This window comes from Zootoca vivipara, chromosome 10, assembly GCF_965207765.1.
Source record: "Zootoca vivipara chromosome 10, rZooViv2.hap1.1, whole genome shotgun sequence".
Lineage (NCBI taxonomy): Eukaryota > Metazoa > Chordata > Lepidosauria > Squamata > Lacertidae > Zootoca > Zootoca vivipara.
The window spans coordinates 3,176,824-3,196,812 of record NC_142593.1 but is presented as its reverse complement, the minus strand read 5'-3'; the positions used below and the strand labels follow the sequence as shown (position 1 = coordinate 3,196,812).

Sequence of the window (19,989 nt, the reverse complement as noted above, 5' to 3'; positions counted from 1 at the left end):
ACTTGCACTTTGATGTGCTTTTGAACTGCTAGGTGGGCAGGAACTGGGACCGAGCAACAGGAGCTCACCCCATCGCAGGGATTCAAAACGCCGACCTTCAGATCAGCAAGCCCTAGGCTCTGTGGTTTAACCCACAGCGCCACCTGCATCCCTTGGGTTATGTTTATATAATTTGGCAATTCTGAAATGGTTTTTTGCTAAATGAGCACATGGACATATAATGCATTTTAAAAAGAGAATGCTGCCAACAAACAACATTGAACAAATATTTAATCTAGGATCAAAAGTGGGGCATTCTTCTAAGTAGACAGGTTTGCATAACATCTGCATAATAATGCATTAGACCAGTGTTTCTCAACCAGTGTGCCTCCAGATGTTTTGGGACTACAACTCCCATCATTCTTGACCACTGGTCTTGCTAGCTAGGGATGATGGGAGTTGTAGTCCCTAAACATCTGGAGGCACACTGGTTGAGAAACACTGCATTAGACTACATCTAGCACAAGTCCCAGGGGACGAAATCCCACTGAATGCTGTGGGACTTGTTTCTAGTTATAAGTGGGGGTGGTGTACATTGCTACTGCATGTGAGCATAACTTACACCCAGATCAGGCATACAGCCAAGGCTTTCCACACCCCTTGACTGATTTTTACTAAGTAGTTCATGAGTTGTCTAAATACATGGGATTTACAAAACAGCTTATAAAATATGTGTTAAAATAATTCAAGGCTTCTCAGAACCACTTGTCCCCTTCTCACCCTGAGCTTCCACACACACCCTGCCTGTTTCCTTGAAACAGAGTTGAAGTGCAGCTAGGCAAATCTAAGGATTATGAACCAAGACCATAAAACCTGAAAGTTGATTAGATTAGTTTGGCTTTTATTGTAAACAAATATCTTGGAGGTTTTTCAGCACAGGGCCGTCTTAAGCATATCCGGCGCCGTGGTGCAGAAGGGGCGGGGGGCGACATTCTCGGCGCCCCTCGCCCCCCTCCTCCCCGCCCCCTGCGCTGGGCAGCTCAAGGCTCGCTTGCTGCACGGGCTTCCTCAGCAGTCCCGCTACTGCCACGGGGCGGGCAGGAGGAAGAAGAGCGCTGCATAGCTTTGTGCGCCGCTGCCTCCTCTCCCAGAAGGGAAGCGAGAGAGCGCGGCTGGCCGTATGAAGAGCTGCCGCCGCCGCTGTCCAGCATGCCCTTGCAGCTGTTCCCGGTCCTGGACTTTCGCTTCTGGGTGCCCCTGATGGGCGAGCGCTGCGGTGCAGGGCGCCACTAACCCTAATGGGTAAGACGGCCCTGCTTCAGCACATACTGTGCCCTCTATGCACTGGCTGCAACAAAATAATCAGGAAAATGGAGTTAGATAAATTTGCTATAAATTGTTGTGGTGTTTTGGGGGCTTAATCTGAAACCAAACTGGATTTGAGTTGGTGTCTCTGGTAATTTCTCTCGCTTACATCATGGATGTTGGCAAATTGGATTTTTAAAAGGCAAAATGTTAGAATTTGAGTTGTCAGATATGCACAAGGGAAAATATTTCAGTGCTGGAGAACCTGGCAAAGTCTTTTATTAACACTATTGTCTAAGGCAGTGTTTCCCGACCTTGTGCCTCCAGATGTTTTGTGACTACAATTCCCATCAATCCTAACCACTGGTCTTGCTAGCTAGGGATGATGGGAGTTGTAGTCCAAAAACAGCTGGAGGCACAAGGTTGGGAAACACTGGTCTAAGGGTAAAGGTAAAGGTAAAGTCCAGTCAGAGGTGACTATGGGGTTGTGGTGCTCATCTTGCTTTCAGGCCAAAGGAGCCAGCATTTGTCCACAGACAGCTTTCCATGTCATGTGACCAGCATGACTAAACTGCTACTAGTGCACAGAGGATCATGACAGAAACCAGAGCGCACAGAAATGCCGTTTACCTTCCCACTGCAGCAGTACCTGTTTATCTACTTGCACTGACATGCTTTCAAACTGCTAGGTTGGCAGGAGCTGGGACAGAGCGAGGGGAGCTCAGCCCATTGTGGGGATTCAAACTGCTGACCTTCTGATCAGCAAGCCCAAGAGGCTCAGTGGTTTAGTCCACAGCGCCACTCGTGTTCCTTTTGCCTTACTATTGCCTAATGCAAGTCTGTCATGACCTTTGGCTAGAACAATAAACTTATAAACTGATATTTAGAATGCTGATGTGTTTTTAGTTTATTGCTAGCTTATGCTTTTTCTGAATTTTTTTAAACTAATAAACTTGCTGTTCTATTCTTTTTGTAAACTGCTTTGAGGTTTTCTACAATCAAGCAGTCTATAAATTTTATGAAATAAATAAATGCCTGTCATGGTTTGGTGAAGAATGGAATATAGAGCTTCGCAACATAGGAGCCCCTGGTCCATCTAGCGCTTCACTGACTGGGTTTCAGACAGACTTCTCTCCCAGGCCTTTCTGGAGATGCTGGGGATTGAACCCAAGGCAGATACTCTACCACTGAGCTCTGGCCCTTCCCCAGTCCAATTGCATGCAACAATCTGCATATCTGTAGATTTGTGTCACTTGCCTCACTTTTCAGACACTCAGCAAATCAAATATTTCAATGGGTCCTATGGAAATTTCAGGTGGCAGTTCGGGCAGAACGATGTGGGGTGGAGACGCTCCTTCAGGTATACTGGACCGAGGCTGTTTAGGGCTCTAAAGGTCAGCACCAACACTTTGAATTGTGCTCGGAAACGAACTGGGAGTTAATGGAGATCTTTCAAGGCCGGTGTTATGTGGTCTCGGTGGCTGCTCCCAGTCACCAGTCTAGCTGCCACATTCTGGATTAGTTGTAGTTTCCGGGTCACCTTCAAAGTTGTAGTTTCCGGGTCACTTTCAAAGGTAGCCCCAAGCGAGAGATAACTAGAGAATTCCACCTGTTGATAGGGTAGAATTTCTTGGATAAGTTTCTCTCCATGATTGTCATTACTAAATTGGAACAGAAGGTTTTGAATCTTTTAAGAAAAGAACATGACCACAATTAGTGATAGCCAGCACCATCTGTTCATTGTACAAATGTAAAATAGCTGCCAGGTATTAATATTGTGTCAAGCAAGTGGAGATGAGTTCTGTCAGTTCAGCATTTCTTCCTTATCTCACTCAATTCATTTGCTATTAGGAAGGTTGTGAGCTTTCTTCCTATCTCTAGGCATGGGTTAGTGTGAGTGAATTCTAAACTCTAGAGTTTAGGTCAGCACAGATTAATCTGCAATGTTCTGAGATAAGTAACTCTGTAAACTGATCTCATGCACAATACTAATGCCAACTGTGTTCAGTCCTACAACATGTGCTAATAGCTACATATAGGTAGTTCCTATGTGCGGTACTAGTTATTGCAGATAGTTATTTTGCCTCCCAAAGTATCTGTTTGATGTATAATATTTCTTTTTAGTCCCAGAAATCTTGGATTGAAGGTGTCTTCTGTAAAAGAGAGTGTGCAAAAATCGTGCCAAGTTCCAAAGATCATCACAGGTACTTTATTTTGCTTTGTTTTGGTTGAATTGTACAAGTAGCAAGAAGTTAAAAATACAATTAAAAACTTCTAATTCACACTTTAACCATGTCAGTTTTCCTTGAATAGATATAGGCCCTCCCCGCTGCTACAAACACAACTATAATCTAGTTAACTTCAGCCATATTTTCATTTTTAATTTGAGGCTCACTTTTCCCTTAAAATGGCAGTCATACTTTGTACAGTATCATTTATTTGTTTTCTGACATGTTTATCCTACATTTCTTCCATCGTGGAACCCTCTCTGACAGAGCCAGGCCTGCTCAGCTTCAGTAAGGCTTTGGCTTCATGCGGCTTCAAACATTTATACAGGGCACTGCAGGCAACATTTTTCCAGTCATAGCTGCCAAGTTCCGGCCTGAGAAATAAGGGACTGGACTGGAAGTAGCAGACTGAAAGTAGCGCTGCCGCCATTTTGGAACTGGGCGGAGCATGCTCAGAAGCTACTTTTGATGCTGCTCTGCCCTGTTCCAAAATGGCTGCTGCACCAGAAGTCATGCTGCAGCCATTTTGGAACTGGGCAAAGCAGCATCAAAAGTCGCTTCTGGGCATGATCCGCCCGGTTCCAAAATGGCCGCCGTGCCAAAATAAACCGGGGGAAAACAAAAAAATCCATTTTTTCGGATGGGAACAGCTGGAAAAACGGGGGTTTCCCGGGGAATACGGGAGACTTGGCAGCTATGTTTCCAGTGTGTAACCCACAATCCATGAGTATCATAAGAACCACCCAGAGAGACCCTACACTAATAGCTGCGTACGAGGGGCTGCGACCCCTGCCCAGTCTGCTTACCCTCCCCCCCGCCTACCAACGCCTTTGCCACACCTCCTTCCCACACAGCTGGCCAACTTCCCCTCTTTTTACACCTTACCAAGTTTGACCCAATCAATTCTTTCATTGCTTTGAAATATACAATACAGGTGATTTTGACAGGGATAGATGTAGCATTGATTATTAATTATTAAAATTGGTGTAGCATGCATATTTAGGAAGTCAAAGTTAGAAACAGTGCTTCTATTTTTTTTTTACCAACCTTGAAGTTGTTGTTTTGAACCATTACATTTTTGCATTTGAACCTTTCAGTAACTTACTGACAATGTTGTCCAGATAAGACATTGTGTAAAAAGTGTTACTCAGGTTTTTGTGACAGTGGTGCAATGAAATGCTTCAGATGAATGGTCTGCCTTTTTGAAGCCTAACTTTTTTTTTTACAAATGTAACTGTACAACATACTGCTGTTTTTAACAACTTCTTCTTCTTCTTCTTCTTCTTCTTCTTCTTCTTCTTCTTCTTCTTCTTCTTCTTCTTCTTCTTCTTCTTCTTCTTCTTCTTCTTCTTCTCCTCCTTTTCAGATGTCCCGCAAGATGCCAAGTGTGCCAGAACTTAATTCGGTAAGACCACATATGATTTGGGACTGTATTTTTTAAAATAAAGAATGGGTGTGAAATATTCCTAACCAAGGATGTGTCCACTACTAATAAAAATGGTTGATTGCATTTCAGTCAGCTGCTGGAGGATTTACTAGAAATCCTGCTGTGGTCAATAAACTACATGTGGCATCCAGAGACTTCCCTGCACAGCTGGTGCCTCCTGTTGGAGATGGGAAGACAAAGAAACAAAAAGAGAGTGCAAGCAGTTACACAGCTGTCAGTGGGCTACGCCTACATAGTAGAGAAAGTTTGGTGTGGAGGAGTAAAATATTGGTGCTTCCAGGTGGAGGCTTTATGTTGCAAACCATAGCTTAGTGCTAGAGCAGGGGTCCCCAAACTAAGGCCTGGGAGCCGGATGCGGCCCAATCGCCTTCTAAATCTGGCCCGTGGATGGTCCGGGAATCAGCATGTTTTTACATGAGTAGAACGTGTCCTTTTATTTAAAATGCATCTCTGGGTTATTTGTGGGGTATAGGAATTCGTTCATACTTTTTTCCAAAATATAGTCCGCCCCCAAAGCTCTGAGGGACAGTGGACTGGCCCCCTGCTGAAAAAGTTTGCTGACCCCTGTGCTAGAGCATCAACTTTGCATGCAGAATGTCCCAGGTTTAAACCCCAGTACGTATCTTCAGGTCAACTCAGGAGAGACACTGAAACTGAAACTCCTCCGCCAGAGGTCCTGATTCAAATGGAATATCCTCCCACCTGCTATAATATAACAGGAGGATATATTATTCACATCTAGTTATATCATCCACCTGTCCTTCATTATAAAACAGCTGTGAAAAGCTGCAGGCATCCAGAATATGCTATTCTGTGCATATATATTTGAAAAATTGCCACATTTTCTCTGTCTTATCCTTCCATTCAGTCCGAATTTTCCAGTGAGAAATCTCTGGATTGATAATTTAAGATGTTAACAGGAGCCTTAACCTGCAATTTGCTTATAATTTTAACATGATATTCGTACAGTGCAAGGGGTTTGGGTTGTTCAGCATTTCTATAGAACTTGAGAAATGTCTTACAGCATTCTAGTACAATGCATTACTGTCAGCTAGTCACTGTTTACATGTAGTACCGTAGTTTAGAAATACATTTAATTAATTTATGCCAATGTTATGAGTTTTTTTGTCTTTTTTAAAAGATGTTGTTGTGGACGGCTAATTGGCGACCATCCTGGGATTGATTGTTGCTGGCCCATCTGTCTGTCTGCAAAGGAGGTAGAGAACAGGGAATGGTGCGTCCAAAGGGACACAAAGACAAGTCCAACTGATGCATTTGGTACTATCAATTTTCAAGACGGTGATCACACTTACCATGCCAAGGTGCGTACAAACTTTGAAACAGGGCTGTAATAAAATAACATTCTCCGTGACTTAGCATAAAAACAACTAATAGTGCTAAACATAAAACTGCTGGTGTTAGATAAAAATCCAGTATGAATTGGTATGAGTTTGTTCCATGCTATCTCATAATTTGATGACTACACTATTAAGAGATAGCATGCATGTGTCTAAAAGATCAAGCACCACCATCACATATAATAGAGTGCTTCTAACAACTTCCATCATCTCTGGCATAATACTTTTGAAATTAAAGCAGCGAACATATTCACCTCTGAATGCTGAGACAAAAAGATAAGCACACATGAGTTACTCAGCTATACATTAAGTGATAGTGTACTTTAGTTCCTCACCATGATCAATGGATTTCTGTTCCTGTGTTTGAAAGGAACATTATGCTAACCCATGAGGTTTGTGTGTGTGTCTGTGTGTGTGTGTGTGTTTCACTATGATGTGATTTTGAAAACAGGCCAATTTAAACCGTTGGAAATGTTCGAACTATTAGATTTTGCAGCAAATTGAAGAGGTTAGGACTAAGATGATATCTTCACCCTATAAAATATAGGCTACCTTTTCTCGCTGTGTAGTTCTAACAACTACAGTTTATTTTTTCCCAGTATATTAGAACATCTTATGATACCAAGGTGGACCAGCTGTTACAACTCATGGTGAAAGAATGGCAGATGGAATTGCCCAAACTGGTCATTTCTGTTCATGGTGGCATCCAGAACTTCAAGCTTCCATCTAAACTTAAGCAGCTTTTGAGCAAAGGCTTGGTCAAAGCTGCTGAGACCACAGGAGCATGGATACTAACAGAAGGCATCAACACGGGTATAGTCAACTCTTTTGAAATGTAATGTTCTCTCTGGGGAAGATAGAAACACCAAAAAATGGTCTTATACTGAGCCTGACCTTAGAATTGTCTAGATTATTGAGGATTTCAAGTAGGATTTCCCCCCAATCTACATGAAGATGCCAAGAATTGTGCCTGGATCCTTTGTATGCAGAGCATATGCTCGACCACTGAGTTATGCCTCCTCTCATAGCTTTGGTTTCTTAGATGACAGGCAGCTTGTGGCTGGTTAGCTTGTTAGAGCTGCCTGTGTGAGGCAATTTGACCCTTCTGTGCCTTGGTCATATGGAATATTTGGATCTGTGTAGTTTGTTATGGTTTCTGGGAATTTTGATTTCTGAGGGGTCTCCTGACAACCTGTGGTCTTACTATATAAATTGTATAAATTTAATAAATAATCGTGACATAATAATAACTCTCAGCACACTTAACAAACTACAGTTCCCAAAATTATTTGGGCGAAGCCATGACTGTTAATAGTTTAAGTGTATAGTGTGGCTGTAATAACTATGTGGTTGAAAAACATTGTGTTATTCAAGAAATACAGCTCACAATTCGGTGGAGAAGTCCCACAAATGCAACATTTTCCATGTATGTAACTTCACCATGTTCTTAGGCTATGAGCTATTTCCTTTTTGCAGTTTGGATGTGATATAAATTTCTTACTTATTTCTGTCAGTTTGCATTTCTTGGTACAGAAAGTATTGATCTGATGTGTAGAGATCTTTCCTATTCTAATTAATTCAAGAGGGTTCTCGAAGCTTCTCCGTGTGAAAGAAACAAGATAAGATATCTTTAGTGTCATTGTCCCCTTCTGGGAACAACAAAATTACTCTTCGCAGAAGGTTCATGATATTTGGGTTATTCCTTCAGAGAAGCTGAGTACAGCTGGCTTAAACTGGTCCTGTTATCTCTTTCTGTCAAGGTCATGCTGATTATAATAGTGAGGAGCTTGGGTTTCACTCTCTTTCTGTCTCTGTTTCCTTCTGGTGTGGTGTTCTGTATATAGTGTTAAGTTTTAGTCTTATTGTAAGTTATTGTAAGTTTAAGTCTGCTGCAACTGGACTTCTTATGGACGGTGTCAATTTGTGACCATTATGCTCATTTGCCTTCAGTAGTAGTAAAGCTTTGCTGGATGAAATACAATTGCCTTGGGAATCCCACAACATGTTTTAGTTTCTAACTTGCTAACTATACGTTGGAGTCAGGGCCGGCTCTAAGGGAAGCCCGGGTGCCCGCTGCAGCGGCGCTGCGCCCGCCCGCCGCAGTGAGAAACGAGGCGGGGGGCACCGGAGCGATCATCGCACCACGGCGCCCGGGCGCCCGACATGCTTAAGATGGCCCTGGTTGGAGTTCTGCTCTGAATCAATACTGAGTAGAATCCATGACAATTTCATGTCTAGACTGCCTTTCATCTATGCAGATTACAAAGAATCTACATAGAATTATATGCTGTGATGGCAAGATGCCAGCTGTTTTGTAATATTAATGATGATAGTGATAATATTTCTAGGCGTGTCTAAGCACGTGGGAGATGCCTTGAAACTCCATGCCTCTCAGTACTTAAGAAAGATATTGGCTGTTGGAATCCCCCCTTGGGGTATCATTGAGAACCAGAGGGACCTCATTGGAAAAGATGTGAGTTAATGAATGCTTTTTGTTTTCTTGTTTTAAGTGCACTCTTTCCCTCAGCCCCAAAGCCTGCAAAGTAGGGGTTTGCCTGTAGGGAAGAGCTGTTTCGTATGTACAAACTTGCATCTCCAGCAAAAAGGGTAAAGGTACCCCGACCATTAGGTCCAGTTGCGGATGACTCTGGTGTCCCTTGTTCTATAGGCCAAGGGAGCCAGCATTTGTCCGCAGCCAGCTTCCAGGTCATGTGACTAGCATGACTATACTGCTGCTGGCGAACCAGAGCAGCACACAGAAACGCCGTTTACCTTCCCGCCGGAGTAGTACCTATTTATCTATTTGCACTTTGATGTGCTTTCAAACTGCTAGGTGGGCAGGATCTGGGACCGAACAACGGGAGCTTACCCCATCACGGGGTTTTGAACTGCCGACTTTCTGATCGGCAAGCCCTAGGCTCAGTGGTTTAGACCACAGCACCCCCCATGTCCCATAGCAAAAAGGGTGCTTTGTGCAATTATTCTTGTGTAACTTACCATCAGCTGCACATATGTAATTTATGCAATGCAGATACTGTATATATGGATATTAGTGGCAATGGGATAGAAACTATTGTATGGATTACCTCATATCTAAGTGCTTCCCAGATGGGTGTTTATTGTGGAAATCTATGCAGTTTTTTTCACAGTATCTATATGATGACATAAGCATCAAAATGCCAGCCTATATTCCTCTCCCCCCCCATTTCATCTAGATTGACCCTCTCCTGAAAAAACCCGATGTTTAAAAAAGCCTCTTTGTTACCTGTTTGCAATATCTGAATGACCTTTTTTTCAAAATTAAACCCCTGTTTGGAAGTACTCTTCAACACAAGGGGGGAATTCAACATAGTGCTAAGAAGGTTGTTTCATCAGCGCAAGCATTTCATGCAATGATCTCCCCTCTTCTCCCCTTTGTCTACTGTTTGGGGAAGTTTCCTCAAGGCAGTTGGAGGAGTGGGGGTGGGGAGGAAGAAATGGGGGGGGGAGCCCCCACTGTGCTAGAGGAAGTCCTTGCACTCATTAGTCGAATCTGGTCCAGTTTTACTCGTTGTAGACCCATTGAAATTAATTGACCTAACGTAATCATTCTTATTACCTTAATTCCAGTGAGTCTACTCTGAGCAAAAGGTATTTAAATACCACCCATAACCCTGTTGTACTTCAGGAAGGATACCATTATTCTGCTGTTTGGAGACTGGATTGGTGATGATGTAAAAGCAGTGCTTTTTTCTATATAAAAAAAGGAGTACTCTCAGTTTCCTACTCATATTGAAATACTCCCCCTCAATGAGGCCAAACTTAGATTCACAAAATGTGTCCCCCCAGAAAAAAGCACTGTGTAAAAGAATGTTTTTAAAATAGCAGTGACAAAGGACCTCAGGTCTTCTGCCTTATAGAATATCAATGTGTACAAGGATTATTAGAAAATACTATGCAAATATATCAAGAGCTGATGCATGAATTCTTGTGAAATAAAACAAATTATTTCTCTATTAGGCAATAGAAATGTCTAAATCAGGCAGATGAGAATGCTATAGTATTTTGGTGGGGCTGTTTTGTTTTGCTTTTACCTGAATTCTCCTCAGGTAGTGTGCCTGTATCAGACCTTGAGCAATCCTCTCAGCAAGCTGAGCACCCTGAACAGCATGCATTCCCACTTCATACTGGCTGATGATGGCACAGTGGGCAAATATGGCAATGAGATGAAACTCAGGAGGAATCTAGAAAAATACCTGTCACTCCAGAAAATACACTCTAGTAAGTTATCCTTGTTCCGGGTTCACTTTGTAAGAAGTGTCTTATCTCAGGCACCATTGATAGCTGGCATTGCCCTAATAAGAGAAGAGAAGTAACTTCTCCTGGATACCAGCGTGTCATGTTTTCCCTACAGGAAATTGGTGCCTGGAACGTATCTTAAATCTGTTTTACAAATCTTTAGGGAGGAGCACAGTGGAAGTTTTCTGCACTGTCATTCAGTATGGTTTACTGCGACCATTGACTATGGTGTATTGTGATATGTGAATGTTGCCAATAAAAATTAAAGTTAAAAAAACGAGGCTTAATCAATTAGCAATTGTTTTGATAGGTTTTCTTTTGTCCCAATTCATTGAGTAGTACATTTTTTATTTTAAAATACTGCAGTTTTAATACTTAGTTCCAGCCACCTGCAGCTTTTTGAATACATCATTTCTTCTCTGTCACACTTCCATCTTCTAAGAAGCGGACATACAAGTTGTTCTTCTAAAAAGCAAAAACTAATAATGCTTTTTGCTTTAGAATTATCAATGTTTTACTCACATGTATGTTCATGCAAATTTAATCAGTGAAATGAACAGTTGAGTAAAACATTATTTAATTGACCATTAAAAAACAAAACTGGCAATAGCCCTACTTTTTGTCTTGTGATTTTTAAAAATCTTGATGGGTACAAAAGTGGGTTATTATATCACTGTGGAACTCTGCCCTGTTGACATTTTCAATGTTGTTTGAAATAGGAATGGGACAAGGAGTGCCCTTAGTTGGGCTGCTGGTGGAAGGTGGTCCAAATGAAATCCTGACAGTGTGGGAATATGTGAGGGACAAGCCGGCTGTCCCCGTAGTAGTTTATGAGGGAACTGGGCGAGCAGCCGACCTTCTCGCTTTCACCCATAAGCACACAGCAGATATGACGTGAGTACTTGCAGCTTGCAGCATTTGCTTGCACTTGCCACTTCATTGCAAAAGATGCCTTTAATCAAACAAGGCTATAGCTAAGAAATCTTGGTTGTTGTTTTTTTTAAAAAAAACATGTTTTAATTAGATTGTCTCTGAACTTCTCACTCTTGAGCAAGGAAAGAAGAATTGCTCAGCCTTTTTCTAGGCCTTTTCCCAGGACCTTTCTGGCCCTGATGCTGATCCTTTCATCTGCTGTAGCATGGTAGTCTACTAAATTTTACTCAGGCTACACCCATTTAAATTAATGGCCCTAACCAAGTCATGTTAATTAATTTCAATGGGTCTGCTCTGAGCAAAACTCACTGGATACCACCTGTTATCTCTTTCTCATACCTGCCCAATTTGCTTCCTGTACTGCTAGCTAGTCACTTCCTTATTTTATTTATTGACTGATGGATAGTACAGTACTGGGAATATGTGCTTGGCAAATGGTGAAGATTCTGGTCACCAGCATTTTCTTTTTTGTGTCCTCACAGGGTGGTTCTGGAGAAGTAGCTAAAGTGGTCCAATTGGTAGTGAAACTGAGATGGTGGTCAAACTATGATTCTGATGCTCTACAAGTGTTGTAGGGCACATATTCTGAATAGCCCTATATTTTCAAGATCTATCTGTCTAATACTTCCAGCCTAGTTTCACCAACTTCAGCATATTTCTTACCATTCAGAGATGTTTCTCTTCCCCTAGATTGGACATTTTCACGTTGAAATTGTACTGCTCATATTAACATTTGACATTACTATTTATAAGCCATTATTCTTTGGGTGCTTCTACAGTGGAAATCTGGCAGCCCATCGTCCAGATCAACCACTAGTTGACCCATCATTGCCTTGGGCTCATCCTATGGGTCCTTTTAAACTCTTTAGAAGACATCTGAAGGCAGCCCTGTTTAGGGAGGCTTTTAATATTTAATCGATTATTTTATTCTTCTGTTGGAAGCTGCCCAGAGTGGCTGGGGAAACCCAGCCAGATGGGCGGGGTATAAAAAATTTTTTTATTATTATTATTATTATTATTATTATTATTATTATTATTATTATTATATTCTTTCTCCACAATCTATGCATATGTCAACAACAGTAAGTGGGGCAGAGGCAACATACGGTAATTTCGCCATCAGCCAAACTAGTTACCAATCACAGTTGTACAGTGCGGATTGACTGTTACTTAGGTGGAATGCCTATACTGTAACCAACTAAGTATGTGTTAAAGGTAAAGGTAAAGGGATGCGGGTGGCGCTGTGGGTTAAACCACTGAGCCTAGGGCTTGCCAATCAGAAGGTTGGCGGTTCGAATCCCCGTGACGGGGTGAGCTCCCATTGCTCGGTCCCAGCTCCTGCCCACCTAGCAGTTCGAAAGCACGTCAAAGTGCAAGTAGATACAGCAGGAAGGTAAACGGCATTTCTGTGTGCTGCTCTGGTTCGCCAGAAGAGGCTTAGTCATGCTGGCCACATGACCTGGAAGCTGTACGCCGGCTCCCTCAGCCAATAACGCGAGATGAGCGCTGCAACACCAGAGTCAGTCACAACTGGACCTAATGGTCAGGGGTCCCTTAAAGGTAAAGTCATGGACAACTCTGGGGTTGCTCTATAGGCTGAGGGAGCCGGCGTTTGTCCGCAGACAGCTTCTGGGTCATGAGGCCAGCATGACTCTTCTGGTGAACCAGAGCAGCACACAGAAATGTCGTTTACCTTCCCGCCGGAGCAGTACCTATTTATCTACTTGCACTTTGACGTGCTTTTGAACTGCTAGGAGGGCAGGAGCTGGGACCGAGCAACGGGAGCTCACCCGCATCCCTAAGTATGTGTAAAGTAACATTAATTTAGATGAGATTTGCAGGGAACCATTCTTAATTGCATCCTTTATTCTTTTTGTGGACAAGCCTTGACTTCAGTTGTTTAGGGGTGATGTTTTAGTCACTATCTAATGCAAGGGTAGACTCAGTGATGCCCTCCATATTTTGGTGGACTCCAGCTCCCATCATCCCTGACCGTTGTCCAACAGGTTGGTGCTGATGGGATTTGTAGTCCAATAACATCTGGAGGGCATTTGTTGCCCTTGTGTAGTGGGACAAGCAGTACAAGTAAAGTGATGGGGGAAGCTTTGTGTGTTACACATTTGTTGAAAAATATTTACAGTACTACAGTAACTGACAATAAGTATCTATTGGTGCAATAATAATTATCTTTTTGTACATACATTTCTTTCTCAGGAATTTGAGCCCTCAGCTTAAGGAAGAGATATTATTAATGATTCAGAACACCTTCAGTTTGGGGCAGAAACAGTCCCACCATTTATTTAAAATGTTAATGGAGTGCATGGAACACAGGGATTCTGTAAGTACTGTATGATAAATTCATGAAATTCTTTTCATTAATCTCATTCTCTAGAGTGCCATTGAATTTTGACTTGGGTTCAGGAGATGTTCCACTAAATTAATCATGTTTAGAAAAATGATTGCCGGTCACAGTTTACTGCCTATCCTTTGCCCATCATGTAGTTCTGAATTGTCTGGTGGTTTTCTCTCTTCTCTCAGTAAAATGTTTTGTTATTTTGACAGATAACCATATTTGATGCAGAGTCGGATGAGCATCAGGACATTGATTTGGCAATCCTGACTGCACTCTTAAAAGGTACATGCATATCATAATTTCTGCCTCTTTCTTCAAAGTCATAGCAATGCATAAGAATTACTTAGGAAGTAGAAGAGGAAAAACTTTTTGTATAAAATCTAAAAGAATAATTTCTTTTTTTGTAGGAACAAATATGTCTGCTCCAGATCAGCTAAACCTGGCACTGGCCTGGAACAGACTGGACATTGCTAAGAAGCATATATTGATTTATGGACAGCACTGGAAGGTAGTTTTCACATTTATTTTTCACACACACTATGGACAAACATTTACAGTTGTGTTTCTGCACTTTTATATTTGTCTTAATGTGTTTAAGGAGAATATTGAATTGGAGTTTGCTCACCAGCACTGAGATTCAAATAACTCCCAGAAATTGCAAAAGTTATGAAGAAAACAATTATTTCTCCCCCTTTCTTTACATTTCCTGCAATTGTTTGAAGGTTGGGTCCCTGGAACAAGCAATGCTTGATGCTTTGGTGATGGATCGGGTAGAATTTGTGAAGTTGCTAATAGAACATGGAGTGAATCTGCACCGCTTTCTTACCATAACCCGATTGGAAGAACTGTACAATACTGTGAGTGCCTGGAATTCCAATGCTGAATACATTTTGCTTAAATATGTATCTACTTTGCTAATATTCAGAGGTAGTTCCAATGGAACAATAGGTCGTTTCTGCATTTTTGCGTGGATGTTTGAACTTGTAGCATAGAATCCAAAAAGCTGTTATAAGTATGCCTAGGGAGTGTTTGGGAACATTTCTGCTGCTGCTCTGCCAGGGAGTGTTTGGGAGGACTGCTCCCCCTGAAGCCCACTTCCACCTTGGGCTTGGGGCGGGCGGTGAAGTGCTTGGAGGCAGTTGGAGGATGGATGGCAGCTAACAGATTGAGGTTGAATCCCGACAAGACAGAAGTACTGTTTGTGGGGGACAGGAGGCGGGCAGGTGTGGAGGACTCCCTGGTCCTGAATGGGGTAACTGTGCCCCTGAAGGACTAGGTGTGCAGCCTGGGAGTAATTTTGGACTCATAGCTGTCCATGGAGGCGCAGGTCAATTTTGTGTCCAGGGCAGCTGTTTATCAGCTCCATCTGGTACGCAGGCTGAGAACCTACCTGCCCGCGGACTGTCTCGCCAGAGTGGTGCATGCTCTAGTTATCTCCCGCTTGGACTACTGCAATGTGCTCTACGTGGGGCTACCTTTGAAGGTGACCTGGAAACTACAACTAACCCAGAATGCGACCTACATTGGCTCCCAATACGTTTCCGAGCACAATTCAAAGTGTTGGTGCTGACCTTTAAAGCCCTAAACGGCCTCGGTCCAGTATACCTGAAGGAGTGTCTCCTTCCCCATCGTTCTGCCCGGACACTGAGGTCCAGCGCCAAGGGCCTTCTGGCGGTTCCCTCGCTACGAGAAGCCAAATTACAGGGAACCAGGCAGAGGGCCTTCTCAGTAGTGGCATCCGCCCTGTGGAATGCCCTCCCACCAGAGGTCAAAGAGAATAACAATTACCAGACCTTTAGAAAGCATCTCAAGGCAGCCCTGTTTAGGGAAGCTTTTAATGTTTGATGGATTTCTGTATTTTAATATTCTGTTGTAAGCAGGGTATGAAATAATAAATTATTATTATTATTATTATTATTATTATTATTATTATCCCCCCCGAACTCGTTGCATAGTTCTGGTCATAGGTCTTGGTGAGTGGCTATTGTGCAGGTGCATGCCTAGTTGTATATGCCAGCGTTTCTCAACTGCTGTTCCGTGGCACACTAGTGTGCCACGAGACGCTGGCTGGTGTGCCGCGAAATGCGGCGTCGAGAAGGGCGATTTGCATTGTCACGTGCCTGGCGGCCGCCGGAACTCAATATTTCTCCTCCTCTTTCCCAAAGCTCAGTGCAAACGAGCCTGGCGGCCGCCAATACACAACACTAACCCGCCGGAAAGCAATATTTGGCAAGTGTTTCTTATAGTCATAATTATAATATAGGGCGGCACAGAGTTAATTTTTTTAACTTTTTAAATGGTGGTGTGCCTCGTGATTTTTTTCACGGAACAAGTGTGCCGTGGCCCAAAAAAGGTTGAGAAACACTGGTATATGCTCCTGCAGAACTGCCTGTCATGACTGCTTTATCCTAGATGGATGAATGGGCAGATGACCCAAGCTACAAAGTAACGTCATCTTCTGTTCTTCCTTGTTTATCTGTTGATCTATTTGTTTCATCGAAAAGAGAGCAGACAATGATGTTTTCGTTTTGTTATTCAAGACAGTTTGCCATTTACTTCATCATCACAGCTGAGGCCTTGCAGTGCATATGCTGAGGCTTCTGCTACAATGAGTTCTGTGCCTTGGTCCTTGGATTTTGCTCTTTTGGATGTATTTAAAGATATGAAAAAGTGCCTTTCCTTCCACAAGTGTAACAGTAACTAGACAATTTGTTTAATTTTCTAGAGGAATGGCAGAAAATGTAAAGGGCAGGTTACAATGCCCCAAAGGCCAGTTTAAAATCTATGAGGGAGGCATGCAGGATAAGACAGCAAGGATAAAAGAGAGACTATTTCCTCTTGCAGTCTCACAGCCTCCACCTCTTGCCCAATCTATATAAACAAAAAAAGAAGCAGTTCAGCCCGGCAGGAGGCTCATTTGAAGATAATGATAGGTTGATTGATAGATTGATCTGATGGTTCTGTTGTGATCATGGGGAGGAAATGCAGCTGAAGAATGTGCTTTCTCTTTTTAAATACAGCTTTCTCCAGCCCAAGTCTTAAACAAAATTTAGTTCTTAATAAATATTAATGTACTAGCTGTCTTGTTTCTGAATCTTTATTTCTGAATCAAAGAAAAGAAAGTTTCTTCCTTTCTTTTAATTTAGTCCCTGTGTTCTTGTCATTCTTCTTTTAACATTTCAGAAACAAGGGCCAACAAATCTTCTTCTGCGTCATCTTGTTTGTGACGTGAAACAGGTAATTACATTCTGAAGAATGATGAGCTAGAACTCCTTTAAGGTAAAGGGAAAGGGACCCCTGACCATGAGGTCCAGTCATGACCGACTCTGGGGTTGCGGCGTTCATCTTGTGTTATTGGCTGTTTACCTTCCCGCCGGAGCGGTACCTATTTATCTACTTGCACTTTGACATGCTTTTGAACTGCTAGGTTGACAGGAAGAACTCCTTTAGATGGTGGTTTTTGCCATGATCACAACTGAATCACCACTTGCTATATGCTGTTTATAGGACTATAGGGTCCAGCTTGGGAGCTGTGCTGATCTTATTGGCCCAACCAGACTAGCAGCAACTTCAAAAATGTTAGGAATAGCAACAAACACTCATTCTAAATAGAACTTGAACTGTTTTCTTCTTCTTTGGTGATCACTCATAGCTGAGTAAGATTGTCTTCCACGAACACAGTCTTAACTGTGTTAACAGTCTGTAAGTGACTGTGGAGGCCAATTCTGGATCCACATGTCCTTCCGCAGCGGAGACATAGGTTTCCAGGTGGGAGTTGATTAGAGCTGCTATCAGTAGGATATATGTCATCTGGGCACAGCCAGTCAGTATGATAAAGATGTTGAAGGAAAAACATCATATGTTTAAATATGGACAATCTGAGAAACTTCTTATTGGCTAATAAGTGGCTCAAGCTATTAAACTATTTTCCTGAATATTTATTTAGTGGCTCAGATTATAAAGTGCTTGTGAAGGATTCTTGATTCGTGCTCTAAAGCAGTATCAATATGCTTATGATTGTTATATGAAATGTCAAATATTTGTGTTACAGAGTACTCTTCCTGTGGATTATAAAATATCTCTGATTGATATTGGATTGGTAATAGAATACTTGATTGGTGGAGCTTATCAGAGCAGCTACACAAGAAAGCATTTCCGAGTTCTGTACAATAGCCTTTACAGGAAACATGAGGTAAACTCAATAAAATGGTCACAGCTGCTTCCATCAGCGAGAGCTTATAGAAATAGAGTTTAGGGCAGGCATCCCCAAACTCGGCTCTCCAGCTGTTTTGGGACTACAACTCCCATCATCCCTAGCTAACAGGACCAGTGGTCAGGGATGATGGGAATTGTAGTCCCAAAACAGCTGGAGGGCCAAGTTTGGGGGTGCCTGGTTTAGAGGAAATAGTTTAATGTGTATATGTGATTACAGTTTGGATATTTAGTAAGGAATCAGAATTGGAATACTACAAAAAAATGCATTTCCACATCCAGTCAAGCATCATATTAATAGATAATACACTAGAATAATAAATAATGCAAATATAGCCCATTTAACCATCATTTAGCCAATTTATTTTTGATCTGAGATGTAATTGTTAAATAGAATTGTGGGGATCAATATTTATTGTGTCTTCACTGGATATAATGCTTGTTTACAAAATAAGGTAGTACTTGAACTTTCTGCTTCTCATCTCTTGACATCATTTTAATACGTTCTGATGCCTGTCTAACAGATTGCAATTTGCTCACCTTGTGCATTTGTGAGCCCAGAAAAGCCTTTCAGTATCAGGTGGGATGTTGGCTCAGGGCCCTTGAGGGCCCTTTCTTCCTATTTAAAGGGACCCCTGACCATTAGGTCCAGTCGTGACCGACTCTGGGGTTGCGCGCTCATCTCGCATTATTGGCCGAGGGAGCCGGCGTATAGCTTCCAGGTCATGTGGCCAGCATGACAAAGCCGCTTCTGGCAAACCAGAGCAGCACATGGAAACACCGTTTACCTTCCCGCTGTAGCGGTTCCTATTTATCTACTTGCATTTTGACGTGCTTTTGAACTGCTAGGTTGGCAGGAGCTGGGACCAAGCAACGGGAGCTCACCCCGTCACAGGGATTCGAACCGCCGACCTTCTGGTCAGCAAGCCCTAGGCTCAGTGGTTTAACCACAGCGCCACCTGGGTCCCACACCTTCCCGCTGTAGCAGTTCCTATTTATCTACTTGCATTTTGACGTGCTTTCGAACTGCTAGGTTGGCAGGAGCTGGGACCAAGCAACGGGAGCTCACCCCGTCACAGGGATTCGAACCGCCGACCTTCTGATCAGCAAGCCCTAGGCTCAGTGGTTTAACCACAGCACCACCTGGATCCCTACTTCTTCCTATTTAGAGGAACCTATTTTCCATTTATCATTTTGTGCTCATGCTACTGAGCAGTGGTAGTTCCTCGGAAAGGCAGCATATCCATGTAGTACTGTGTTCGTCAGGAATCAGGATGGGATAGGTTGATGTGGCGATGGAGTGGTCAGGGGAGTGTCACATTGGCAGCAATAGTCCTGCAGGTGTGCACACACCAGCGGGACTGCCGACCCTATGTTTCCCTGACATTCCCAGCATGGCCAACCATCCAACAATATCTGGAGTGCCGCAGGTTCCCCATAACTACTTTAAGTGGAAGAGAAAATTATAAACCTCTGTTACTGTGTTTTGGTAAACATGGTCATGATGATCCAGATCTCATTTGTCTCTTTCTCTTTGTTTCATGGAACCAGAGAGTTGTCTCCAGCTTGACGCAGAACTTCTCCCTTCATCAGAATAATCATATGAGGAGTAGAAATAAATCTGATGAAAACACCTCACATTCCCAGTTCATCCGAACAGCACAGCCATACAAATACAAAGTACTGTGATTCTTTGCTTGCTTATGCAATTTGATAGAAAACCAGCAGGCTGAAAAATCCTGTTTACTCATCCAATGGGTTTATACATGGGTCAGAGGCAGATTCAATGGCTAAAGTAAATCATTTCCTCTTCAGGGCTTGAATCACGTGAAAATCAAGAACCACAGTTGGTTCCCTATAATCCCCTTGGAGATAATGGTTTATTCTGTGTTATGA

General features: G+C 42.6%; 1 protein-coding gene across 4 annotated transcripts in view; it reads left to right on the top strand.

Moving 5' to 3' along the window:
- TRPM6 (transient receptor potential cation channel subfamily M member 6) overlaps window positions 1-19,989 on the top strand; it is a 97,661-nt gene that overhangs the window by 15,252 nt on the left and 62,420 nt on the right. For 3 of the 4 annotated variants that reach the window (XR_015946248.1, XM_035099595.3, XM_035099594.3), the window contains exons 2-15: window positions 3,409-3,488; window positions 4,879-4,917; window positions 6,101-6,281; window positions 6,917-7,130; window positions 8,666-8,790; window positions 10,406-10,577; window positions 11,315-11,489; window positions 13,743-13,866; window positions 14,091-14,163; window positions 14,289-14,389; window positions 14,604-14,738; window positions 17,065-17,118; window positions 17,933-18,073; window positions 19,645-19,773. Coding sequence is in view for 3 of the 4 variants with exons in the window: in XM_035099595.3 (XP_034955486.3) it covers window positions 3,409-3,488; window positions 4,879-4,917; window positions 6,101-6,281; window positions 6,917-7,130; window positions 8,666-8,790; window positions 10,406-10,577; window positions 11,315-11,489; window positions 13,743-13,866; window positions 14,091-14,163; window positions 14,289-14,389; window positions 14,604-14,738; window positions 17,065-17,118; window positions 17,933-18,073; window positions 19,645-19,773 (1,743 nt within the window). In the remaining variant the exon portion in view is untranslated. Of the gene's footprint in view, window positions 1-3,408; window positions 3,489-4,878; window positions 4,918-6,100; window positions 6,282-6,916; window positions 7,131-8,665; window positions 8,791-10,405; window positions 10,578-11,314; window positions 11,490-13,742; window positions 13,867-14,090; window positions 14,164-14,288; window positions 14,390-14,603; window positions 14,739-17,064; window positions 17,119-17,932; window positions 18,074-19,644; window positions 19,774-19,989 lie in introns of those variants that run through there. The other variant, XM_035099597.3, reaches the window with a different exon arrangement.